Here is a 27727-nt window from a genome sequence, read left to right as displayed (position 1 = left end):
TCTTCTGGGGAGAAAGTCAGCATGATTTTGGTTGTAAGAGGGATAGCAGCATTATGTGGCCTGGAAGCCTGGTTGCTATTTTCTTGAGTTGGAAATTAATCATATTTCAAAGAGGAGTAGATGTGGACACCAAGTTGACAAGGGGTGATTGTAGTGAATTCCTGTCGTGTCACTTTGGCTCAGTTGGAGCTCTGTATGTAACTTGAGCCACAAGAGACCATTTGTAGAAGCCTGAGAAGACAGAGGTGACGCAGCAGCTACATGCACTGTGGCTCATGCACGTGGTCTCTGATCTGCAGGCTCACCTTGTTGGCGTGGGCCAGCCGTCAGGCCTGTACCTCTTCTGAAACCCACAGAATCTTTGGCTGTTCCTTCCATCTGCATATGTGGCAAACAGCTTTTCTGTGTCTTCACGCAATTGTTGAACAAATAATAATACAATTTTTGAACAGGCCAGAGTCAGTGCTAATGTGTGCCAGGCACAGATCTGAGACCTTTTGAGTAGTTACCCATTTAATCCTCAACAACCCTGTAAAGTTGCTGATGTCGCTGTAATCCGACAGACTCAGAAAGTAAGGCACAAAGAGGTTAAGTAGTTGCCTAAGGCTCCACAAGTAGAGGAATTGGGACCTGCAGCGAGGCATTTCAGCGTGGAGTCCACGAGCTGAAAAGAACACAGATACTGTTGTCAGCTTGTCAAGAATGACTTCAAGGAGAGACTGCCGAGGGTTCCTCCGTCCCACAGGTGGACAGAATTTGGCCTCCATTTGGAGTCTTGCGTAGTTCTGCAGTAAGTGAATCTACCGAAGCAACTCATTTGGAATTAGATTCCAAGAAATTTTTTCTCTGTTATTTTTGTAGTAGTAGCAAGAGAAAAGAATTTAGGACCAAAACTTCTGAGAGTTTTAAATATTGTTTGGTAAGTGCTTATATGTGATTTATGGGAAGATCATACTTCTCACCCTGGAAGACAACCTTATTCATAAAGAATGGCCATCTTGCAACACCTCCAGTACATCAGTCTGAAGTCTAAGTTAGGTGTGTTTGCATAGTAACCAAATTGTGAGAGCATTCAGCTGCTAGGGGATGGCAGCATTGTTGTGGTTGTGTAGCCAGTGCAGTGGGGTGGGTGGGGGCCTCAGAGCCTTGGCAGAGCAGAGCTGCGTGGCCGACTGCCCCCTCTTTCTTCCTCTAGCGCCCAATTATAACTTGTTGCTCACGCACTGGCATGCAGCTCTGCCTGCTCAGTCTGTTTGTTCTTCTGTAAAGCCTCTTTTTAAAAAAGTGTATGATCCAGGCTGGGCATGGTGGCTGACTGTAATCCCAGCACTTTGAGAGGTAGAGGCAGGTGGATCACTTGAGGTCAGGAGTTCAAGACCAGCCTGGCTAACATGGTGAAACCCCTTCTCTACTGAAAATAGAAAAAATTAGCTGGGCTTGGTGGCAAGCATCTGTAGTCCCAGCTACATTGGAGGCTGAGGCAGGAGAATTGCTTGAACCCGGGAAGTGGGGATTGTGGTGACCCAAGACCTTGCCATTGCACTCCAGTCTGGGCAACAAGAGCGAAACTCCGTCTCAAAAAGTATTGTATGATGCAGATGGAAAACCACGTAAAATAAATGTACAGTCTGATTATTGTAAGGTGATCACCTTTGCATATCTACCAAGCAGGTTGTAGAGAGCACAGCCAGCCAGGCAGCAGCCCTCCCGCCCCCGCCCCCCACCGCACGGAGCCGTGTCTTGCAGTTCATGGTGGTTGCATCTCTGTTCTTCTTGGTTTTCTCATCCAAGTATGAGTCCTTCAACATCTGGCGTGGGGTGTTTGGCTTAACTCTTTTTTGGCTTTTGTTTTTTTCCTCCATATTTTCATTTTATATTTATTTATTTATTGAGACAGGGTCTCACTGTGTCACCCAGGCTGGAGAGCAGTGGCATGATCACAGCTCACCGCTGCCTGGACCTCCCAGGCTTGGGTGATCTTCCATCTCTGACTCCTGAGGAACTGGAGCTATAGGTGTGCACCACCATGCCTGGTTAGTTTTTGTATTAGCCAGTGGTTTCACCATGTTACCCAGGCTGGTCTCAAACTCCTGGGCCTAAACAATCCTCCCGCCTCGGCCTCCCAAAGTGCTGAGATTACAGTGTAAGCCACTGTGCCTGGGCTTCCCAACTTTTAATTTTCATAAATTTGAAACCTACAGAAAAGTTGAAATAATAGTATGATGAACACTAATATCCCACTTCACCTGATTGACCTGTGGTTAACATTTTGCCAAATTTCTTTGGCTCTCTCAATGTTTGTGTGTATATATGTATCTGTGTACATAATTATACACACATTTGTACAAGAACCCTGAACGGGTTATTATGCGGTACACACAGATGTTTGTGTGATGTACAGTCATGTGCCTATGTGCGTGTGTGTATACGTGTCTGTATTGTCTGTCCTCTTTTTTCTTTGCTGAGCCATTGAACCGTTACTGACTGAATTGCAGGTGTTGTGGCCCTGCACCCTTCAATTCTTCAGCACATTATCTCCTAAGAACAAGAACATTCTCCTGGATAGACAAAACAAATTCTCATACTCAAGAAATTTAACATTGACAAAATACTCTTATGAAACATATAGTTCGCGTTCAGATTTCCCCAGTGTCTAATGATATCCTCTAGAGCTTTTATGACGTTCATGTAGGATCCAGTCAGGGATGATCTGTTCCTAGAAAGAGGACACTCAAGATCTCCATCTAGAACAGTTCCCCACATTTTTTTTTTCTTTACTGCTATTGGCATTTTTGAATGGTTTGGTTTCCTGTTTTTTTAAATACATTTTGCGTTGCAGTGTAATATACATACAATAAAGTACATGAGTTATAAGTGTACAGCTTGAAGAATTATCACAAAAGGAACATGTCCACTAAACCAGCACCCAGATGTAATAGAACATCCCAGAAGTCTCCCTCGTGTCCCTCTCAACACTACCCACTTCCTCCTTCCGAAGGTAGCACTGTCCTGACTTCTGGCACTGTACATTGCATTTGCCTGTGTTTGAATTTCATACAAATGGAACCTGCAGTGTGTATTCTGATTTTTGTTCTTGTTTTTTTGAGATGGGGTTTTTTTTGCTTTTGTTGCCCAGGCTGGAGTGCAATGGCGTGACCTCGACTCACTGCAACCTCCGCCTCCCGAGTTCAAGCGATTCTCCTGCCTCAGCCTCCCAAGGAGCTTGGACTTCAGGCGTCCACCACCACACCTGGCGAATTTTTTGTATTTTTAGTAGAGATGGGGTTTCAACATGTTGGCCAGGCTGGTCTTGAACTCCTGACCTCAGGTGATCCACCCATCTCAGCCTCCCAAAGTGCTGGGATTACAGGCTTGAGCCACCACGCCTGGCCAGTACATATTCTTTTGTGGCCACCTCTGTCACTCAGCGTTAGGTTTGTGAGCTTCATTCCTGTTGCGTATGCTGGGGTTCCTTCATCATCACTGCTGTTGTGCCTTCTCTGTCATGTCACAATGTATCCATCCATCCTCCTCTTGATGGACATGTGGCTTGTTTCTGGTCTTTGGCTTTTACAGTAGTCCCTGTGAATATTTATGTACCATATCCTGGTGCACACTTGCATGCATTTCTTTGGCAGAAATCAGTGTCTAGAAGTGGAATTACTGAGCCAGAGAGTGTGAGTGTCTTCAACTTATTTCGGTAATACCAACTTGTTTTGCAAATGGCAGTACCAATGTATACGCCCACCAGCAAGGTATGAGAGTTCCAGTCGCTCTGCATCCTCACCAACGTGTGTCCGTCTGTTGAATTTCAGCCACTCTGGTGGGCAGGTGTGGTTTCTTTTGGTAATTTTCATTTGTGATTCTGTATTTGATTTGCATTTCCCTGGCTGTCTTTCATGTGTCTGCTGGCCACTTGGGTTGGCTCTTCAGTGACGTGCCTGTTGAGCTTTCTTACACATTTTTCTACTGAGTGGTTTTGTTTTGTTTTGTTTTTTTGAGACAGAGTCTCACCCTGTCGGCCAGGCTGGAGTGCAGTGGCACAAGCTCTGCTCACTGCAATCTCCGCCTCCTGGATTCAAGCCATTCTCCTGCCTCAGTCTCCCAAGTAGCTGGGATTACAGGCATGTGCCAACACACCCAGCTAACTTTTGTATTTTTAGTAGAGACGGGGTTTCACTGTGTTGGGCAGGCTGGTCTTGAACTCCCGATCTCAAGTGATCCACCCACCTCAGCCTCCTAAAGTGCTGGAATTATAGGTTGAGCCCCCGGGCCTGGCCTCTTAATGATTTTGGGGAGTTCTTTATATTCAGGCTACCAGCCCTTTGTCAGTTACATGTGAGGCAAATACTTTTTCCCACTCTAGTCTTGCCTTGTTACTATGAAATCGCCATTTTTTGTAGATCAAAATGTTCAAATATTGGCAATTGGCGTATGGTTGAGCCTAGCATAAAATTGATCCACTTTTTCCTTTGTTAGCTGAGGGCTTTTTCATCCTATTTCTCTCCTGAGCTCATGAATCTATAATATAATTTCCTAAGTTCTCTACTGTTTAGCTTTTCAGATTTATGTCTATAATCCATGTGAAATGTGAACAGATATTTTTTGTGTACACTATGAGATAAGGGTCAGCTTTTATTAAAAAAAAAACAGGTAGCTAATTGCATGCTTTTTGTTAAAAACAGTTTTATTAAGGTATCGTTTGCACACCATGAAACTCATCTCTGAAAAGTATACAATTTATGTATTTTTAGAAAATTTAGGGTGTCATCTGGTTTTAGAACATTTCTGTCACCCCATGAAGTTTATCATACCCGGTTTCAGGCAATACCTGCTCCCAGCCCCAAACTACGAATCTGCTTTCTGTCTCTATAGATTTGCTTTTTCTAGACATTTCATATAATTGGAATTATGCAATATGTGGTCTTTTGTACCTGACTTCTCTCACTTAGCTTATTGTTTTTGAGGTTCTTCTGTCTTGGAGCACGGATCGAGTATTTAGGTAGGTCCTTTTTACTGAGTTAAATTCAGTGGTGTGGATATACCAATGGTGTGTCCGTCCATGGATCAGCTGCTGGACACATGAATAATTCCTACATCTTGGCTATAATAAACAAAGCTGCTTTGAACATTGCCTGCAAGTCTTAGTTGTTTTAATTTCTCATGTGTAGAGGCTTGGATTAGAATTGCAAGATTGTATGGTAACCTATAATTAATTTTATTCCGCTAATTGTTATCTGTGTGTTGACTTTTTTCTCTTGCTATACAGTTCTAAGGATCATAACACATGTATAGGTTTTGTAGCCACCAGTCCAATCAGAGTACAGAACAGTTTCATCACCCCATAGATATCTTTCCCTGGTGTTGACCTTCTGATATTGTTTTGGCCGTGTCCCCACCCAAATTTCATCTTGAATTGTAGCTCCCACAATTCCTGTGTGTTATGGGAGGGGCCCAGTGAGAGGTAATTGAATCATGAGGGCAGGTCATTCCCGTGCTGTTCTTGTGTTAGTAAGTCTCATGAGATCTGATGGTGGTCTTTTTTTTTTTTTTTTTTTTTTGGAGATGGAGTTTTCGCTCTTGTCACCCAGGCTGGAGTGCAGTGGCTTGTTCTTGGCTCATTGCAACCTCCACCTCCCAGGTTCAGGCAATTCTCCTGCCACAGCCTCCTGAGTAGCTGGATTACAGGTGTACCATGCCTGATTAATTTTTGTATTATTAGTAGAGACAGGGTTCTACCATGTTGGCCAGGCTGCTCTCAGACTCCTGAGCTCAAGTGATCTACCCACCTCGGCCCCTGAAAGTGATGGGATTATAAGTGTAAGCCACCGATGCCAGCTGATCTGATGGTTTTATAAAGAGGAGTTTCCTGCACAAGCTCTCTCTCTTCCCTGATGTCATGGAAGATGTGACTTGCTCCTTCTTGCCCTCCGCCGTGATTGTGAGGCCTCCCCAGCCATGTGGAACTGCATGTCAATTAAACCTTTTTCTTTTATAATTGCCCAATCTTGGATAAAGTCCTTATTAGCAGCATGAGAACAGAACCATACACGCTTTGTAGGTGTTACCAGTGGAGGTTCTTGATTACAGGTTGTCTGGGTTCTTGGCCAGGTTCTTGGGGTTTTGAACAAAGATTTGGACAAAATGCACAAACAAAGCAATGAGACGGTGAAGCAATGGAAGCATAGATTTGTTGAAATGAAAGTACATTCCACAGAGTGGGAGTAGGCTTGAGCAGAAGCAAGGGGCTGGTTACAGAATTTTCTGGGGCTTAAATACCCTCTAGAGGTTTCCCATTGGTTATTTGGTTACACTCTCTGTAAATGCAGGAGGTGACCAATCAGAGGGTGAAGTTACAAAGTAACACATGAAGACCTGGCCTGGGGCCAGTCCGATTGGTTGCAGGAGGGGACCAATCAGAGATACTTTCCATTTTTCATCTGCCACAAGGTGCAAAGGGAGTAGTCCCTACTCCTTTTGTTACTTGGGTGTGGTTTTCCTTTTGATTCTGTTCTAGAGAGTCAGGGTGAATCCGCCTTAGGTTCCCTGCCTCCAGGCCCCTGCCAACCCAACAACCACTGTCTATTCCCTGTAGTTTTGCCTTTGGGAGTCTGTCATTAAAATGGAACCACAGAGCAGGTACCCCTTGAAGACTGGTTTCTTGCACTTAGTATAGAGCTATTGAGATTCATCCTGGTGCCACGTGGGTCTCTAGTTCATTCATTGTGATGGTGAGTAGTTCGCCATTGTTGATGGGGAACACAGTGTGTTTATCTGTTCATCCTCGGAAGGACATTAGGTTGGTTTCCAGGTTTTGGCAATTATCAATAGTGTGGCTATAAACATTTGTGTACAGCATTTTTTGTAAACATAAGGTTTGATTTCTCTGGGGTAAATATTCAGGATTGGGGTTTCTGGGCGTATGGTCAGTGTATGATTAGCTTTATAAGTGCCAGCCCGAGGTGTTTCTACAGTGGTTTGATCATTTCATATTGCCACCAGCAAGGGACAATGGCAGCTCCTGTAACCCCGTGCCCTCATCGCCACTTAATGTTGCGTTTTTCCTTTGAGTCATACTAATAGGTGTATAGGATACTTCATTGTGGCTTTAACTGGCATTTCCTAAATGGCTAATGACATTGAACATTTTTTCATCTGCGTATTTGCCAGCCCAGGGCCTTGGAAGCAACAGCAAAGGAAGTGGCAGGTTTTCATCCTGATTTGAACATGGTTTTTTGTTTTTGTTTTTTTAAAATTTGTTTATTTTTATTCATTTATTTTTGAAATGGAGTCTCACTCCGTTGCCTAGGCTGGAGTACAGTGGCATGATCTCAGTTCACTGCAGCCTCCGCCTCCCAGGTTCCAGCAATTCTCCTGCCTCAGCCTCCTGAGTAACTGAGATTACAGGCACCTGCCACCACACCCGGTTAACTTTTGTGTTATTAGTAGAGATGGGGTTTCACCATTCACCATGTTAGCCAGGCTGATCTGGAACTCCTGACCTCAGGTGATCTACCCACCTTGACTTCCCAAAGTGCTGGCTTTATAGGTATGAGGCACTGCACCCGGCTTATTACCCCTGTGTTCCCTCTGAGAGCCCTGCTAGTCCACCTCTCTGGCCGCTGTAAACACTGCAGCTCTGAGGCTGCTTCCCAGGCCTCCCAGCCTGCCATCTTCTCCATGGTGCTATTGTAGACAGCGGGTCTCTGGCCCTGAGCTCCCTTCTGATCTGATGTGTAGCCATCTCCTTGTCCCTGTCACTGGAGCATGTCACTGGCATCTTCAGCTTGACAGGTCCAGAACCGAGCTCCTGATTTTGCCCCCTAAACTTTTACCTCTCGTGGTGTTACTCATCTGGGTACACATAGCCTCATCCATCCACGTACTGAAGGCAGAAGCTGAAACCCGGGAAGTGCCCTTGTTACATTTGCTCATATGCTGTCGGTTCCACTAGACGTTAAATTGTGAGCCTGACTTAAGGCCACTCCAGCTTTTGCCTGGACCACAGCAACTGGCCAGGAGTGAGCCCTCCGCTTCTACTGACACCTCTGGAGCCGTTCACCACCCACAGCTGTGTGGGCTTTAAAAAGAGCCAGCCAGCATATGGGATCCAGGATGAGATCCTGGAACATAAATCAGGTGAAAAATTGGTGAAACTCAAATCAAGTTCATCGTCTAGTTAGTAACACTGTCCCGATGTTAATTTCCTGTTCTTGATTACATAGTACAATAAGACATTCATGTTAGGGGAAGAAGAGCGAGAAGTATATGAGAATTCCTTGTACCGTATATGCACCTTTTCTGTATGACTAACATTAGTTTGAATTAAAAAGTTAAAAAAAAATTAGGCCAGGCACAGTGGCTCACATCTGTAATCCCAGCACTTTGGGAGGCTGAGGTGGGTGGATCTCAAGGTCAGAAGTTCGAGACTAGCCTAGCCGATATGGTGAAACCCACCTCTACTAAAAATACAAAAAGTAAGCCCGGTGTGGTGACGGGCACCTCTAGCCCCAGCCGCTCAGGGGGCTGAGGCAGGAATATCACTTGAACCTGGGAGGCAGAGGTTGCAGTGAGCCAAGATCGTGCCACTTGCACTCCAGCCTGGACAACAGAGCGAGACTCCATTTCAAAAGAAAAAAGGTAAAAAATATTAAACTGCAAAAAAAGAAAGAATCGAATTGTGCCTCTCTTACTTAAAACACTGTAGAGCCCTTCTGTGTGCCTAGCATGTAAGTCAGATGCCTCTTGTCATTTTGAGACAGAGTCTCCAGGCTGGAGTGCAGTGGTGCAGTCTTGGCTCACTCCAGCCTCCGCCTCCTGGGTTCAAATGATTCTCGTGCCTCAGCCTCCCAAATAACTGGGATTATAGGCATGCACCCCACCGGCTAATTTTTGTATTTTTAGTAGAAACGGGTTTTCACCATGTTAGCCAGGCTGCTCTCAAACTCCTGACCTCAAGTGATCTTCCTGCCCCAGCCTCCCAAAGTGGTAGGATCACAGGCATGAATCACTGCGCCTGGCCAGGCAGACACCTCTTATAACAGCTCCCAGGGCCTGGCCCACCTCCCCAGCCTCAACTCATGCCACACTTTCTCCCCTCACTCTGCCTCAGGGACAGTTGCCACCTTTCAGCCAGGTGAGTGCGCTGGGACCATCCTCTCCATGCTGATCCCTGCATCCCACATGCCTTCCCCAGACGTTCACTGCCATGATTGGCTTCGTCTCACTGTGACGTCTCCACTTCAGACTCATTTCTTCAGCGAGGACTTCCCTGATTCTCTGTCCACCCTGAGTGCTGGCTATTCTCTATTGCAGGAAGCTTTTGCTTTCTTCTTGGCTCTTAATCGCAGCTGGTGACTCGGATCCTGCTTGTAGATTCTCACTGCTGCTGGTTCCTACTGCTGAGTCAGATGATGGACGTCATGCTCACAGTTTTATCACCAGCGTCTAACCTGGCATACAGCGGGTACTCCCATAGAACCCATAAACAGACAACTTTTTTTTTTTTTTTTTAATTTCTATTCACATTTTTTTTTCTTTTTGTAGAGATGGGTTTCACCATCTTAGTCAGGATGGTCTCCATCTCCGGACGTTGTGATCCACCCGCCTCGGCCTCCCAAAGTGCTGGGATTACAGGTGTGAGCCACTGCGCTCAGCCAACAGAGAACTTCTTGTTTCTTATTGTGTGAAGAAAGTTGATCTGTGTAATTCAGTCTCCAGAGAAATGACTGCACTTTCATTACTTTGTTCTGCCCTTCCTGGATCTCCGGTGCCGTTTGCAGACGGACCGCTGTTGCAGGGATGTGATTCAATACTTGACATTTCTGAATGTCCATGGTACTGGGCCTTCCTCCAGGTACCATGGTACCAAGATGAGTAACACAGAGTCAATGTAAGGTGTTGGGAGGATTTAGAGTAGGTCTAATCTCATTCTTAGTAGATTTCAGGAGCTTATGATGTGTTGAAAGAATGAATAGGATAAAAGTTACTCAGAAATTTCCCTGTTTAGTTTTTATTTATTTGTTTATATTTTAGAGACAAGGTCTCACTCTGACACCCAGGCTGGAGTGCAGTGGTGCAGTCACAGGTCACTGCAGCTTTGATTTCCTGGGCTTAAGCAGTCTCCCTGCCTCAGCCTCCCAAACTGCTGGGATTACAGATGTGAGCCACTGAATCTGGCCTATTTTCTCCTTTTAAAAAAAAATTACTGCAGATATACACATATGCACAGATATACACACATGTATATATAAATATGTATCTTGTACATACATGTATATAATAGATATACACATATGCAGAGTTGTGGCATATTTAGTCTTTTTTTTTTTTTTTTTTTTTTTTTTTGAGACAGAGTCTCACTCGCAGGCTGGAGTGCTGTGGCATGATCTGGGCTCACTGCAGCCTCTGCCTCCTGGGTTCAAGGTATTATCCCACCTCAGCCTCTCGAGTAGCTGGGATTACAGTGTGCGCCACCATGCCCAGCTAATTTTTGTGTTTTTAGTAGAGATGGGATTTCATCATGTTGGCCAGGCTGGTCTTGAACTCCTGGCCTCAAATGATCTGCCCACCTCTGCCTCCCAAAATGCTGGAATTACAAGTGTGAGCCACAACGCCTGGCCGTGTTTAGTCTTTAACCTGTCCTCAAGCTGCTTCTCTCTGGGCAGGGAGAAGGATGGAAAGGGGATGGGGCCTGGTGGCCACCTTTGAAACTTGGAGGCTCCGGTGCCACCCTGCCCTTAGGCTGGGCACAAAGGTGACTGAGGGAAGGCTTGTCAGCCACTGGAAGCGTCTCTTACGCTCTCAGTGATTAAAACTTATATTGTCCATGAATTTAATTTTGTTTCAGGATGGAGAAGAGGACATTACAAATTAAGTATGTCACAAAAAAGGTAAGGAATCACCAGTCTAATAGGGTTGAGGGCGAGTGGCTTGCTGTCGGGTTTTAGAAGGCATTATTATGGATCCTAGAAGGAATTTCACGTTTCAAAGATTCTAACAGAAGTGTTCTGGTGAAGTGGAGTCTGGCGCTGGGACCCGCCATTTCAGCCTGGAGCTACCCCCGTGTTAGGCACTGTGGAAACTCAGAATGGATGTCAGTGATAAGGGAATTTCTGAGATATGATGGGGGAACGAATATTGTCACTGCATTTGTATCAGGAAGGCTCAGTATGCAGATGAGTCAGCTGTAGGGGGTGGTCTCCCAGGCTGCTGGTGGAGCAGTGGGCTGGAGTTTGACCTCTGATGCTCTCCTATCCCTGAGTTGGGACGGAGCTCATGCATCTACATGGTGTTCGTGCAGCCCTGGTGCTTGTGGACGGTCGGGGGTAGGTTGGCAGGGGGGTAGGGGCCTCCCCAGGCAGTAGGGTCCTGGAGGGGGCTGGCAGAAAGTGGAGATTGGCCTAAGTAACCTGAGTTAGATTCTACCTGGTTCACAAATTTGCCTGAGGCTAAGGCTTCAGTGCAAGGGACAGTAGAGTAATACCTCTCCTTAAACACCTGCGGCCAGCATGGCCTTGTCAGTCTCTGCCAGATCCGATTAGCACTGTGGCCTCGAGCCTAGTTAAACATTCAACCCCATGCAGTCAGAGAGCACCCATGACACACCCATTGTGCAGTGGTGTGTTTAATACATGTGTTGCTTTTAATAGGTGTGAAAGATCAGAGAGCTTGGGGGTGTGTTTTACCAACTGCTTTTTAGACTCACATGGTAAAAATTGAAGTATATAAAAAGCAGAAAATGTGGCATATCTTCTAAATATTCACATTTAAAACAGTTTTTAGAAATAATATATGTCAAGCAAGGTCAAGCTAATGTATATATAGGCTCTAAATTAGAGTTGTGAACCAATATTTCTTCCCACTTACAGTGTTTTTTAAAATATAATATTCAAATGTTTCCAAGCTGTTTTGTTTCCTTATCTTAAAAATTATCTACTATTTTGGGGTAACTGTTTCTATTCCACTTTTTTTTTTTTTTTTTTGGACAGAGTCTTGCTCTGTCACCCAGGCTGGTGTGCATTGACACAGGCTCACTGCAACCTCCACCTCCTGGGTTCAAGTGCTTCTCCTGCCTCAGCTTCCCGAGCAGCTGGGATTACAGACACGTGCCACCAAGCCTGGCTGATTTTTTGTATGTTTTTTAGTAGAGACAGGGTTTCACCTTGTTGACCAGGCTGGTCTTGAGCTCCTGACAGCTTTCCTCATTTTTATGGCTGAATAATATTCCGCTGCATGGACAGACCACATTCTGATTGGCTATTGCTGCTGTTAGTGTACAGGGCACTCCCCCTCTTGTATTTGCTTCTAAATGTCATCTATAATAAATAACAATGAATACTTGTTGGTTTCATATTTAGTTTTCCTTTTATCCCACCCATTTTCTTTTAGTCGTTCTTACCACTTCACCTTTATTTAATAAAGGTTAAAAAGAACTTTCTATGTCCACTTCATTTCTTTCACCAATAAGGACAGATGTAGATCTTTACTGCTTAGTATGTAGCTGCCAGACACGTGTGGCTGTTTAAAATTTAAATTATAATTGAAATCATTTAAAAATTAGTTCCTTGTTCATGCTAGCTACATTTCCAGTGGTCAGTAGCCACATGTGGCTGGAGGCCACTGAACTGGACAGCTACAGGACGTGTCCATCATCACAGGAATAGGAAGGTTTTTTTGAGATGGAGTCTCGCTCAGTTGCCCAGGCAGGAGAGCGGTAGCTGTATCTCGGGTCACTGCAACCTCCACCTCCCAGATTCAAGCAATCATCGTGCCCCAGCCTCCCGAGTAGCTGGGATGACAAGTGTCTGCCAACAGGCCCGGTTAATTTTTGTATTTTTAGTGGTGACAGGATTGCAGCATGTTGGCCAGACTGGTCTCAAACTCTTGACCTCCAGTGAATCATCTCCCTTGGCCACCCACAGTGCTGGGATTATAGGCATGAGCCACCATGCCTGGCATATCTCTCTTCTTCTCTAAGTACCCAGCTGTCTTGTTTGAGGACAATACCCCTTCTAGTCTGGAACCCTCCTTCCTGGTGTTTCTGCTCACTTCCATTTCTCCTTTGACAACAGTGGTTTTTCCAGGGTCCGTGCAGAGCTCAGCTTTCTGCCATAAGACAGGGGAGCTTCTGAAGACTCCTCACCCCTTTTGGAAGTGAGGGCTGCTGAATGAAGCTCCAGGTCACCGTTTTATAAGCCAGCGCTCCATGTGTTGATGGCCCAGGACCTAGCCTTTGTCCCCTCCTCTTGTGCTTGGGCACTCACAACTCACTGCCTCAGTTTTGCTTTCAGTTTTGATTGTGTGTTGAGTCCACAACTTCAATGGGATTTTAGCGAGGCATACCTGAAGGGGCAACGTGTACAGCAGGAGAGCAAATTACCCAGCCTGGGATATCCCTGGGTGCGGAGTGGCCCTGCTCTCAGCTTCTTGTGGAATGTGCAGAAACACCTTAAGGTTATTAAAAAATTCCTGAGTCTGGGTGCAGTGGCTCATGCCTGCAATTTCAGCAATTTGGGAGGCTGAGGCCGGAGGATTGCTTCGGGCCGGGAGTTCAAGTGCAGCCTGGGCAACATAATGAGACTCCCATCTCTACAAAAATCTTTTTTTTTTTTTTTTTAAAAAAAAAGGCAGCTGTGGTGTTGCACACCTGTAATCCCGGCTACTCGAGAGGTTAAGGTGGGAAGATCACTTGAGGCTAAGAGGTCAAGGCTGCAGTGATCCGTGATTGCGCTACTGTACTCCAGCCTGAGTGACAGAGCAAGAGCCTGTCTCTTAAAAATCAAAACAAAACACACACACACACACAATACAACTGTGATTCTTCTGAAAAAGGTCGGAAAAAGAAAGTCCAAAATACATAGTCTATAGTATTTCAGCCACTAGTGCTGCCAAAATGAAATTGGATTCAAAACAAGAAGGGCAAAAAATTTAAAGAAAAAAATAAAAAATAAATTGGAGACAGCAGAGGTATCTCGGGAGAAAATGGAGGTTTTGGGTTTTTCTGTTACATGACTCAAGCAAGTCTGCATGTGCTCTGTAAACAAGAAAACACAGTCTGGGAAAGTGTCAGCCTCTGCCCCAGCCAGTGTGCAAAATACTCTTCAAAAGAGCGAAAACTTGAAAACAAGTTGAAAACCGGGTGATCTGACAAGTGTGGAAATTCACAGCAAGCGTGTGCCTGTGCTGCAAATATGATCTGGGAGAGAGCCAGGAGCCTAGATCAACATTTCCAGGAAGCAGCAGGTGGCGAAGGCAGTGGCATGACTGTTCCGCGGAAGGTTAGTCACGAATGTTCAGCTTTGGTCAGGCGTGGTGGCTCATGCCTGTAATCTCAGCACTTTCAGAGGCTGAGGTGGACGGATCACTTCAGGTCAGGAGTTCGAGACCAGCCTGGCCAACATGGTGAAACCCCATCTCTACTTAAAATACAAAAATTAGCCAGGTGGGGTGCATGCCTGTAATCGTAGCTACTCAGGAGGCTGAGGCAGGAGAATCGCTGGAACCCGGGAGACAGAGGTTGCAGTGACCCCAGATTTTGCCACTGACTCCAGCCTGGGTGACAGAGCGAGACTCCGTCTCAAAAAAAAAAAAAAAAAAAGAATTTTCAGCATCTTGTTTTTTCTTTGCATGATACGAGGTTTACAGGATAGGTGGCTCCATAGCCTCAGTGGCCTTTCCTCCAGCTCAGGATGCCCACGGGAGGTGTCAGGGCAGGTAAAACCACCTGTGGGTCAGAAGAAAATGCCTTTGCAAGTAAACTTCCTCCTGGGTGAAAAGGTCCATCTGCGTTCCAGGCAAGGACAGTGGCCCCTGCTGCATTTTTGTGGCCAGGCATCCGGCGTGCAGGTGTGGCTGGGCTCACCATGCCGTGCAGGCCACACCTGCCGCAAGAGAAGTGTGCTGTTGCTGGAAGAAGACAGCGTGGGTGTCGGCCCCGCGTTTTTCAGTCTGAACTACAATAGTGAAAGCCGCAGATTGGATGTTTCTTGGAGCTATTTCATGAAGGTCAAATTTTCTTTTGTTTTGCTTTATTTAATCTCTCCCAGACTTCTGAACTCTTGCCATGTTGAATTTTTAGTTCTTCAAGGTTATTTGGCCTTATTCCTGACTTATGTGTTTTTCTGCCCTAGCTCTACCACATTATCTATTTCATCTTTTTATTTATTTATTTATTTTTATTTTTTTGAGAAGGAGTTTTACTCTGCCACCCAGGCTGGAGTGCAGTGGCACGAGCTCGGCTCACCGCAGCCTCTGCCTCCCAGGTTCAAGTGATCCGTCCACCTTGGCCTCCCAAAGTGCTGGGATTACAGGTGTGAGCCACTGCGCCTGACCCCCATTATCTATTTCTAAGCCTTTAATGTTTTCATTTACCTGTTACTGCTCACTCTACCTTGTACTCTTACAGAGGGTGTGTTTCTGCCCAGCTTTATTTCTTCTCTGAGTCTCAGAATTATTGCACCTTGTTGATGTTCACATTGCTTTATTTCGTTTATTGCATTATTGTTATTATTATTATTATATTTGAGACAGGGTCTCACCCTGTCACCTCGGCTGGAGCACAGTGGCGCAGTCATAGCTCACTGCAGCCTCCATGTCCTGCGCACAAGCAGTCCTTCCGCCTCAGCCTCCCAAATAGCTGAGACCACAGAAATGTACCACCACACCCAGTCTCCTTTCCTTTTTTAGAAAACAGCTTTATTGAGGAATAATTCACATAGGATACAATTCAGCCGTCTCAAGTGTACAATTCGGTGGTCCCAAGTAGCTGAGACCACGGAAATGTACCACCACACCCAGCTTCCTTTTCTTTTTCAAAAAACAGCTCTAATGAGGAATAATTCACATACGATGCAATTCCCCCCTCTCAAGAGTACAATTTGGTGGTTTTTAGTGTATTCACAGTGTTGTGCAACCATCACCACAACCTAACTTTCCATTTGCATCACCCTGCAAAGTAACCCGAGCCCACTCAGCAGTCACGCCCTCTCTTTCCTAAACCCTGGGCAGCCGCTCACCTGCATCCTGTGCCTCCAGATCTCCCTACAGTAGACATCGCGTACAAATGGGATAACGTAGGGGCTGGCTTCTTTCGCTAAACATCAGACAGCTTACTTTTCATTTTCAGTGTATTCCCTTTTTTGGTTTTCAAGTATCTAGTGACTACCTAGTCTCAGATTTTAAATTCAGTTTTTCATTTCTCTCCTGTCTAGAATCTAATTTTCATCATCTACACTCTGTACTTGAATCAGCACCTCCTAGAAACCTTCAGATGCGCTGTTAGCTCTCTAGGGACAAGCGTGTGGTCTGGGACCCCCCGTCCCTGCTGTAGATGTGACCTGACCTCCCCTCCCTCCCGTCTGTGGCATCTGGTGCGTTCGGTGCTGTCACTTCCCAAGTGAAAACTCATCTGTGGTGGTCTGTTTCGGTTCTGGTGTCTTTCCCCAGCTCTCTTGTTTCATAGCGTCTTCCCATTATTTAAACTATGCTCTATTACGGCTTTCTCAGTTATCGCAGACCTTCATTTTCATTGTGTTGTCACAACTCATTGTTGAAATGCGGTTTGTCGCTTCTGAACATCCCATAGACACTTGGACTTGACTTCGTGTGACTCTCACTCCCTGTGGGTCCAGATCATCTCTCACTCACTGTCCTCACGTTCACGGCCATTCTCAGGGCAAGCACTGTCTTTCCCTTTCGCATGTCCCTGTTGACATGAATTAACTCATTGAATCCTCACAACAGCCCTATGTGTGATATGACCAACATATCACAGCATTTTCATTTTCTTTTTTTTTTTTTTTTTTTTTGAGACAGGGTCTCACTCTGCCGCCCAGGCTGGAGTGCAGTGGTGCAATCTCAACTATCTGTGACCTCTGCCTCCTGGGTTCAAGAGATTCTCCTGCCTCCCCCTCCCTAGTAGCTGGGAGTACAGGCGCGTGCCACCACACCTGGCTAAGTCTTGTATTTTTCACAAAGACAGGGTTTTGCCATGTTGGCCAGGCTGGCCTTGAACTCCTGACCTCAAGTGATCCACCCACCTCATCCTCCCAAAGTCCTGGGATTACAGGCGTGAGCCACCACGCCTGGCCAGTATTTCTATTATCTAGACAAGGGAACTAAGGTCTGGCATTGAAGTGAAAGTCCCCTAGGTTGCTTTTTTCTTTATTCTTGCTTAGCCATGCATGAGCAAGCTTTTTTCCTTTTTTAACCTATTTATTTATTTCAACCCTTAGCCCAGATCCTAACCTTCAGTAAGTACTCAATAAACATCTAGTTTGCTGGGTGAGTGAATGAGCCAGTGAATGGCTGAGATAGTGCCTGGTAGGCTATTGACGGATGTGCCGGATGTCGTCTCTCAGAGACTTATTCCTGCAGTCTTTGTGAAGGCTCGTGAGAATAAACCACAATCCAAGAGGTTTCTTAGAGGTGAGAGGCGAGGGTCTCTGAAGTTTGTGACTCCTGGACTCTCCCTGTGTTAGCCTTCAGGAATGTAGCATTTGGCAGTGGGGCATTTATTAACATGGAATACGCAAGGTAAGAAGCCAGAACGGGAATGTGGTCGCTCAGGGGGGTGCTGCTTTTCCCATTTGGCTGTGATCATATCTGTTTAACCATTACTGGGAGAGAGAGGGGAAGCTGGTTATAGAAGGTACCTGTTTAAAAGCAGGGATGGGGAAGGGCGTGGGAGAGAGAGAAAGTATATGTGCATACACTCTAAAATTTTGTTTTCTGGCCGGGTGTGGTAGCTCATGCCTGTAATCCCAGCACTTTGGGAGACAGAGGCAGGCAGATCACTTGAGGTCAGTAGTTTGCGACCAGTCTGGCCAACACGGCAGAACTCCATCTCTACCAAAAATATAAAAATTAGCCGCTCATGGTGGTGCATACCTGTAATCCCAGCTACTCAGAAGACTGAGGCAGGAGAATTGCTTGAACCCGGGAGGCGGAGGTTGCAGTGAGCCAAGATCGTACCACTGTACTTCAGCCTGGGTGACAGAGTGAGACTCTGTCTCAATAAAACAAAAAATAATTTTTTTTTTTTTTTTTTTTTTTTTTTTTTTTTTTTTTTTTTTTTTTGGTTAGGCAGAAGATCAGGTTAAACAGGCAAGGTGCCCAGCCTTTGTTTCATTAACTTTCTTCCATAAATCTGTCTTGTATTTTATTATTTGTGACTTTTTTTTTTTTTTTTTTTAGGAGTCTCTGTTGCCCAGGCTGAAGTGCAATGGAGCAACCTTGGCTCACTGCAGCCTCTGCCTCCTGGGTTCAAACAGTTTTCCTGCCTCAGCCTCCTGAGTAGCTGGGATTACAGGCATGCACCACCACGCTCAGCTAATTTTTGTATTTTTAGTAGAGATGGAGTTTAGCCAAATTGGGCAGGCTGGTCTCAAACTTTTGAGCTCAAGTCATCCTCCCATCTCGGCCTCCCAAAGTGGCCTCCCAAAGTGCTAGGATTACAGGTGTGAGCCACCACACCCAGCCTGGGACTTCATTTTTTAAGAGATTAAGTTTCACCAGCAGCCGTTTGTAGTAGGGACTTGCGATTTATCATCAAATACTAGGACAACCAGAACAAATCTGTCTTGTGATTATTTGTTGTATGTATGAGTAATGTAAGGAAGGACTTACATTACTCCAGAACATTTTAACATTAACAGTTGAAAGGTACTCTTTGTTTTGTACCAAAACTTTTGCTCTTCTTACGCAGAAGGAATAGATAATTGTAAAATATATCCATAACTCAGTAGGATTTGGTTATTTGGTAGATTAACAGCATTCTTAATCTTTATCTTTCTTATTGGCTGATTACAGTTTAGTTTAAATAATTCTCATGCTGCTTGGTCTTTTCAGACCTAGTCGTGAGGAAGAATGTGATGCAAAATGAAAAGACGTTTTTGGAATGTTTCTGAACCAGCCCAAGCTGATTGCCTCTCTTATGTTTATTGTTTTAAGTCATAAGTGACGTAAGCTTCTAGGCGTTTGTTTTGCTATGTGGCTGGCTCCCAACGTCATGTCTTAAAACATTCTTTCCTTCCTGATTATTCTTCTCTTTCTTGTTTTTCTTTCTTTCTTTCTTTCTTTTTTTTTTTTTTTTGAGGAAGGGTCTTGCTCTGTTGCCCAGGTTGGACTGCAATGGTGCAATCAAGGTTCACTATAGCCTCAACCTCCCAGGCTCAAGCAATCCTCCCACCTTAGCCTCCTGGGTAGCTGGAACTACAAGTGCCACCACACCCGGCTAATTTTTTAATTTTTTATAGAGATGGGATCTCGCTATGTTGCTCAGGCTGGTCTCGAACTCCTAGGCCCAAGTGATCCTCCTGTCTCAGCCTCCAAAAGTGCTGAGGTCATAGGTGTGACCCCTGTGCCCAGCTGTCCTTCTCTTTCTGTTGGTAGTCAGGTCCTTAATTCTTGGTGGCTGAAGGTGTCTCAGTCTAAGGCAAGGCTCCCACAGAAAGAGACCAGGACAAACGAGGCCAGAATTGTCTTCCTTTTCCAAAATGGGCTTTGTCAGTCACTCTTCGTATACTTGGTTCACCAAAACAGATGGCCACTATGTGCAAGGCGCAGTTTTAGTTCTCAAAGAAGTAACATTGGCCAAGCGTTGTGGCTCAAGCCTGTAATCCCAGCACTTTGTGAGGCCAAGGTGGGGTATCACGAGGTCAGGATATTGAGACCATCTGGCCAACACGGCAAAACCTCTCTACTAAAACACAAAAAAATTGGCTGGGCATGGTGGCGTATACCTGTAGTCAAAGCTACTGGGGAGGCTGAGATGGGAGAATCGCTTGAACCCGGGAGGCGGAGGTTGCAGTGAGCTGAGATCGTGCCACTGCACTCCAGCCTGGTGACAGAGCAAGACTCTGTCTGAAAAAAAAAAAAAAAAAAAAAAAAAAAGGAAGTAAAACTGTACTTAAGAAGGTTCCTCTTGAAGGAACAGAAAGAAAAAAAAATAAAAATACAAAAAGGGAATACTTAAGAAGGTTAACTGTGTTAGCTCCACGCACGAAGCCATAGACAAATTCCTTTGTCAGACAGGGACCCATTAGGAGATGCCCACCCCTCTCTGTAGCCTTTGTAAAATTAAGCTGACAAAAGGCATCCCTGTTTTTTAGGTTTAAAATCAATGGATAACCAGGAAAGAATATGAGAAATCGTATTAACTATTCTTCTGTTTACACTATACTTAAATCATTTAGCTGTCTTTTTTTTTTTTTTGGATCTTCTGCTGCAAAAGAGCCATTCTAATGAACTTGGACCCCAGGGTCCATGTGTGTGGTTATTCATTAAATCCTATCGCTTGCAGATTCTCCTCACCTAAGACTTTGGCTGGGCTTGAACTCAGTAACCTGTCCTGATGTATTTCTTGGGCATTTCTGGTCGGGCAGCTGAGCTCTGCCTTAGCTGTCATGCTGATATCCCTCTGGTTTTGGCAGGAGGTTTCGCTTGAAATTTAGCTTTCCATATTGCAACATAAATAAAAAGATATTTTGTTTCCCGATTCTGCTTGTTGTAGACACAGAGGTGTGTTGACCTTTGTAACACTATTAGGATTGTGTTATCACTACAGGTTGGTCACTCAGCGCTTCCTAAAAAAAACTCAAGTCAGAAACAAATCAGGAGCAATTATTGATTTAACAGTTTTGCAAATGCTTTTGTACACAGAAGGTGCATGAAAAAGGTTCCGGGGATACACAGGTCAAACACCACGTCGATAATCACAGCTCATGTCAAGTGCTTGCTGCGTGCCAGGGAGCTGTAGCGGCTGTGTGCAGGTTGATCATTTAAGCCTCGCATCCGAGCTGTGGGGTAAGCCCTGCTCCTGTCCTCCTTAGAGATGGGGAAACTGAGAGGCAGAGAGATGAAGGAGCTCAGTTAGGTCACGGGTTTGGGGCAGACCTGGACGTGACTCCGAGGCCCCTCTAGCAGCCAGGCCCTCGCCCATCACGCTTGATTGATGGTATGGGAGCCTTGCCTCTTACCACCAGTTTGGGAAGAGTAGGTTTCCCATTTCCACCATTGTTTCTTGAGCCCCGTGCCTCCCAACTTCCCACCTGCTATGGCTGACATTTCCACCAGCCTCCTGGCTTGTCCTACGCCTCATGCCTCCCATGTGGCTCTTCCTCTTGTTCCCCCCTGCCCCCACCCCGCCGTGGCCCCAGGATGGAGGCTTCCCAGGATGGCCCACACAGTGTCCCGCACAAGTGCTGTCATTCCCTGCACACATTCTCTGTTCCAGCCACACTGAGCTGAAAGCTATTCCTTTAGCTATTCCTACTGCAGGCCCCCTTCAGAGAGGGCCTTTCATGACCTCCCTGCCTGGTCAGCCAGCCCCACCCCTGGCCCTCTTTGCTGTTGCGGGGCTCACCTCACCCCGTCGTTCAGTTCTCCATGTGGAGAGCGCTGATCCAGGGCCGTCTGTCTCCATCTGCCTGTGCAGCAGGAACAGAACAGCACAGGCTGGGGAATCGATGCAGCACGGGAATTTATGTCCTCATACTTCCTCATACGGGAAGTGCAAGATCAAGGCACCAGCAGTTTCAGGTGTCTGGGAGAGCTGCATCTTCTGGAAAGGAGAAGAAAACAGGAGGGCAGGCGAGAGAACCCCCTGAGGCAAGCCCATGTATGAAGGTGCCTGATCCCATCGCCAGGGAGGAGCCCTCCTGGCTCCGTCACCTCCTAAACCCCTGCTTCCTTAAGACTCTCACTCGGCAACGCCTGAACTTTGGAGGGGACACATTCAAGCCACAGCCCCTTCCTTCCCGAGGCTTCTCAAGGTGTCCCCTCCTGTGCTTTCTGGAGCACCCACCCTTCCTCGTGCTAGGACTTGGCACGCCTGACCGTAGTCACACCTGCCCGTCCTCCCGGCCCCTCTTCAGGTGATGGGCTCCACATAGGTCATGATCCCAGCTGACACAGTCACGTGTCGTCCCTGCACCCATCAGTGTGTAGTAAACAGGAAGTGCTTAATAAATGTTTGATGAATTAAGAGTGACTCAGTAACCCCAGTTCACAAAAGCAGCAGCAGACCTTGGAGATGTGCCTGAGGAACATGCTGGGCTTGGGACCAGAGGCAGCCACTGCTGCTCAGCACTCACTGCTGGGGTGCTCCCTGCTCCGTGCTCCCTGCGGACTGCTGTGCTGAGCACTGTGCATGTCCTGGCTGTCCCATCGTGCTCCAGCTCTTTAGGCCTCCCTGCTCAGCCTCTCTCTGCTTCAGTTGCCACACGCTTCCAGGAAAGGCCATTTTTACTTTCTCTCGAATTTCTGGAGCCACAGAGGGAGCAGGTGAACAGTTACCTGGAGAGAGACCCTTCCTGGGTTTGAGAGGCAGCCCAGTTCATGCTCCCAGGGCAGCCCTTGTATACGGGGAGCCGTACCCTTAGGCAGGGGCACCCTGAGCCGCCAGCACCTTGCAGGGCCAGCCACAGACATAATGGAAAACTTCACCCTTCAGTCGCAGCTTGTCCTACCTCCAAGCCAGGAAAATGTCCTTCCTCTCACAGTGTGTGGGGACTGTGGTCTCCAGAGTGGCACTCCACGGTCACACTGGTTCGCAGTGGCTTTTGTCACCACCCTGCCACCCAGTGACTTGTGAGCCACACTCAGGAGTCGTGGGAAGGAGAGCCTTAGAGCAGCCCCCTGAACAGGCCTTCTCGCGGGAGTACTTCCTGATAAAGGCGGGAAAAAGCCCTGCCAGCTCAGACTCCCAGCAGGTCAGATGCTGTTTTCCACTCTTTGGTCCACATAGGTTGCATTTTTTACCTCTGGCAAAGTGAAATGACAGAGTCAGTCCAGTGTCACCTGAGACAGATCTGAGAAATTAGCATAAAGCTGCCATCACACCTACATCATATTCCAGTTCATGTTTCCATGTCAGGGTATACATGTTACAACCATGATTGATCCTTGTACATAAGTTGGGATGCAGGTTTTTGTTGGCGAAGAAATGCATAAAAGTTCTTCCATTGGACCAGTGTGGTGGCTCACCTCACACCTGTAATCTCAGCACTTTGGGAGGCCAAGGTGGGCGGATCACTTGAGCCCAAGAGTTGGAGACCAGCCTGGCCAATACAGTGAGACCCTATCTCTTTAAAAAAAAAAACATAGCTGGGCATAGTGACACACGTCTGTAGTCCTAGCTGCTCAGGAGGCTGAGGCTATAGGAACCGAGGAGGTGGAGGCTGTAGGGAGTCATTGCTGCACTACTGCACTCCAGCGTGGGCAACAGGGCAAGACCCTACCTCTAAAGGGGAAAAAAAAACCATGAAGAGTTTCTTGGGGCCAGTTGGCATCTAAAAATAATCTAAGTGTTTAGATTCTCAGCTATGTTTTGGCTCCGCTTTAAGATGTCTTTAGGTGTTTCCAGGACTCTTGCCAAATTCTCAGAACAGTTGACTTAAAAAGATAAGCATGTAGTATTTTTATAAGGAGAGAGGGAGATGAGGTGATAAGATGGTGCTGTACTTACAATATGAGTAAGCATTACTGTTGAAGTGGTCGCTAGGTTTCTGATGAATTCATTTTAAAGCACTGACTAAATGCATACCCCATGTACAAAGCCACAGTCGATCAGTGTTGTAGACGTGTCGCCTCTCAGTGGAATCCTTCTGCGGCACACCCTTCACAACCTGAACCTGGAGCTTAAACCCTTCAAGAAGGGACCCTGCGACCAGGCGCGGTGGCTCATACCTGTAATCCCAGGACTTTGGGAGACAGAGGTGGGCAGATCACTTAAGGTCAGGTGTTCTAGACCAGCCTGGTCAACATGGAGAAACCCTGTCTCTACTAAAAATACAAAAATTAGCCGGGCGTGGTGGTGGCCACCTATAATCCCAGCTACTCAGGAGGCTAAGTCAGGAGAATCGCTTGAACCCAGAAGGTGGAAGCTGCAGTGAACTGAGATTGCATCATTGCACTTTAGCCTGGGCAACAGAGTGAGACTCCATCTCAATAAAAAAAAAAAAAAAAAAGAAGAAGAAGGGACCCTGCTTTGTTCATGATTTTATTCTCAGTGTGTGGCATATACCAGGCCTGAAATAAATGTTATTTAAATGTTAAATTACATTGTCCCTCCTTCCCAATACATTTGCCATCTGGTTAAATTCTAGTGAGAACAAAAGATGGATTTCTTTAAATAAAGTTTGCTTCTTTTTCAAAAATTCCTTGGGCTCTTCCTGGAAAAGCTGCTCCTTTACCATCTTCCCAGCAGATTCCTGGGGCCGGAGCCACCTGCCTGTTCACAGCCCCTTCCCCGGGCAGTGTGGGTCCGGGTGTCAGTTCAGCCTCGCCGGAGAATTGTAAAGATGGAAGTCAAGTGTCCTTTTGACCAACTTCTTTCTTTTTTCCTAAATGGGAGATTTTGCGAGAGAATAAAATGCATGTGGACCTCAGCTTAACAAAAGCTGGATGTTCCTAGGGTGAGTTTGGATCCAACAGGAAATAGATGCTCAGCAGATGTGAGTCAAGGGAGGTTGATTGCCTGTTGCTCCGCAGTAGGGTTTCGTTTTCCGGGTAGTTTTGCAATCTCTGACACAGGTAAGATGGTCAGTACCGAAGGCTGCCATGACATGCAGACTGCTCGTTATGAAGGTACTCACTGGACTGGTGTTTACAGATGGAAGTAAACCCAAGCAGTGTCTAGGGCCAACCAATCTGCTTTGCTGCCTTTGCAGAGAGGTCAGGGGAGCCTTCTGCGGAGAAACTTTTTAATGCTTACTTTAACCCTGAAGGACAAACATGAAACATGCAGCCGTTACTCCCAAGAAAACCTAACGGGAGTAACTGGTGTGTCTCGGCGGCCAGTGGTCGCCCTGAGGGTGTACCTCTCCAGGAAGATGGTGGAAGTCCGTCCTAAATGATGACCTATTCACATTTTCACTTTACTCTCAACTTTCCAGGAGTGAGTCCTCCTCAGAGAGCAAGACGGAGCTGCGTTTCAACTGACGGTGCTTTCAATCTGTGCTGACTGTAACTTTTATCCATCATAGGTTTGAAGACATACCTGATATCGGGTCAGAGAGCCAAGGAGTCTCGCTGCAGCTGTGCAGAGGCCTTGCTTTCTGGCTTTGAGGTCATTGGCGGCTCACAGGTGTCCTCAGGCCCTAGGGGACAGGGGACAGCGTCATCAGGGAATGTCAGTGACTTGGCGCAGACTGTCAAAACCTTTGATAACCTTAAGGTTAGTTTTTTTGTTTTTTCCTACTTCTAAAACTTTCTATTAATTCTGCAGTAGAGCGCGTGAAATAATAAACAGCTTCCAGGTCTGAGGCACACAACTTGGAATGCTCTTCGATTTGGTTTTCACGATCTTAAAAATGTAGTCTAAAGTTAGTAGCATTTCGCATTTTTAATATCCTGGCTTTTTGACGTATTACACACCTCCATTTCCTTTCCATTGCATGAGGATGCTTCTCACTTGAGTTATGAGTTATTTTCTCTTCCTGGGACTTGTGGTATTTTTGAGGATTTCTGGAAGCTAGTCATAAATGACAGTAAAAAGTGGCTCTCCTTGGTACCTTGGGTGGAGAGCTAGTTGATAGTCTGATTTCAGAGACCACTTTCTCAAATACATCTACGTCTCTTGAAATCCACTGTTTAATGATTATTTGAAATGATGTTGGTGTGGGTGAATCTTAGAACACAGCTCGCTGAGAGTACAGGCTGCCAAGAACGTTGTAGTGTTTCATTACTGGAACCGAGATCCCCTGGTAGCCGCCTAGAAGTGCCCGTTTCTGGACTGACCTTCTGTCATCATAAACTACCAAGGAATTGACGCGGTCGACCTTGGGTGTATGAAATCATTTCAGTTTATGAGCTGTTCCTCCGCTTTTACGTCTGATTTAGTTCCCCCACTGGTTACTTCTGTTTATTTTTATAGTTTAAATATCTACCGTCTCCATTCTTAAAATGAGAGGGAGAATAAAAACAGCTCTGCACTGCTTTGTGTTCTCAGATGACACAGTGGGGTGTCGGTGAGGATGGCGGCCAGTGGTTTCGGCTTCGCCCAATACATCTCTGCCTCTCCACGGATTCATTCACAAGCTTCTATTGGCATTTACGATACCAAGCTATTAGTGGTATTTACAATGAACCGTCTTCATGATGTGGCAGTCAGCTGGGGTATCCAGATTATTTACTGGGTCAGAATACATGTGTAATTATCGTTGACGCCGCTCATGTATCATGTTCATTTGTTAGCATAATGCAGAGCTTCTCACCTTGGCACCATTGGCATTTTGGACCAGGTGGTCCTGTGCTGTGGGGCTGTCCTGTGCACTGTCACATGGCCAACAGCATCCCTAGCCTCCACCTGCCAGATACCAGATACCCACCTGTACCCTGCTCCCTAGCTGTGCCAACCAAAAATGTCTCCAGACCTGGCCCGTGTCCCCTGGGGGTGCAGAATCACTGGGACAGTGGCGTTGGACTCTCTCTGTCCTGAACTCTTGGAACGTGCGTGAAGCTCATGTCTGAGATTCCCTGGATACCTGCAAATTTTAGAGACGGCTGCCTTGCCTGGGCTGATGTTTTACAGGAGTCAGAAAATGGAGCCCTGGGCTCCTAGACAGCGGGCCCAGGCTGGGAGGGGCTGGCATGGGGAGGAATTGGGAATGATTTTGCTTTTTGGGGAAAAATTGTTTCCTCCAGCCTGCAAACTGAGCTGTATTTAAGTAGTGAAAGGCAGCCCAAGCCAAAAATGAGAAATTTGTTGTGTTTGCCATTTTAGCTTCCATGTATGTGTGTTTCTGGTAAGGGATGTGGTCGCAGGTATCACGGGTTTAGTGACCACAGTTTTAGTGATGGTGATTCTATGCTGCATTGTATTCTAGTCCTACGTATTTGTTTTAATCAGAATAAGCAAAAATCATTCAGCATATCTTCTTGGCATGTGGAGATTTTCCAAATAATCATCAAAAGTTTCTGAGAATCTTGTAATCTATCAAGTTGACAGAAGGCCGGGCACAGTGGCTCACACCTGTAATCCTGGTGCTCTGGGTGGCCAAGGTTGGAGGAATGCCTGAGGCTAGGATTTCGAGACCAGCCTGGACAACATAGCAAGACATCGTCTCTACAAAAAAAATTTTTTTAATTAACCGGGCTTGGTGGCGTGTGCGTGTGGTCCCAGCTACTTGGGAGGCTGAGGTGCGAGGATCACTTGAGCCCAGGAATTTAATGTGCAGTGAGCTATGATTGTGCCACTGCACTCCAGCCTGGATTGAGTGAGACCTTGCCCTTTCTTAAAAAAAATAAATAAATAAACGTGGGGCCGGGGGTGCTCAGCAGTGAAGTAAATTTGGGAAACTTTGGGTTATATGACACACAAAGGGTTTCTTTACTTCAGTGCTTCTCAGAGCCTTTACTAGGCTAGCAGGCAATAGCTGGGCCTTCAGCGGAGGGTGCAGCATATACGGCATTCTCAGGCCTCTTTGAGCACAATTGTTTTCTTTCAAGCTGCACCTTGCAGGGCTAATGTGGGCCACACCTTTTGGGGGAATGCTCATGTAGGCAAAGCAGTTCCATGCCAAGGACGAAGAGATTAGAGAAGGGTTTTCAGTAAACAATCCCTGAATGAGCATGCATGCAAACGTTTTCACGTGTGTCCCGGTCCAGCTGCCGCTCACTTGCAATCCGCATGGCTTCGCTTTCCCTCTTAACTCCTGTCTGCATTCACCGCTCAGATCTGCTACGGTTTCCTGTGCCTCCTCAGCCAATAAGGCTGTTCCCTCCT

The 27727-nt window shown here is 46.2% G+C and overlaps 1 protein-coding gene across 2 annotated transcripts in view; it reads left to right on the top strand.

The window, feature by feature from the left end:
- ADCY9 (adenylate cyclase 9) overlaps nucleotides 1–27727 on the top strand; it is a 140035-nt gene that overhangs the window by 71544 nt on the left and 40764 nt on the right. For both annotated transcript variants that reach the window (XM_032257971.1, XM_032257970.1), the window contains exon 3: nucleotides 24987–25177. In XM_032257971.1, coding sequence (XP_032113862.1) covers nucleotides 24987–25177 — 191 coding nt within the window. The remainder of the gene's footprint in view (nucleotides 1–24986; nucleotides 25178–27727) is intronic.

The sequence above is a fragment of the Sapajus apella genome, unplaced genomic scaffold, assembly GCF_009761245.1.
Source record: "Sapajus apella isolate SASKATOON/1434 unplaced genomic scaffold, GSC_monkey_1.0 scaffold99, whole genome shotgun sequence".
Taxonomy (NCBI): Eukaryota; Metazoa; Chordata; class Mammalia; order Primates; family Cebidae; genus Sapajus; species Sapajus apella.
This window is presented reverse-complemented; position numbering and strand designations above follow the sequence as displayed.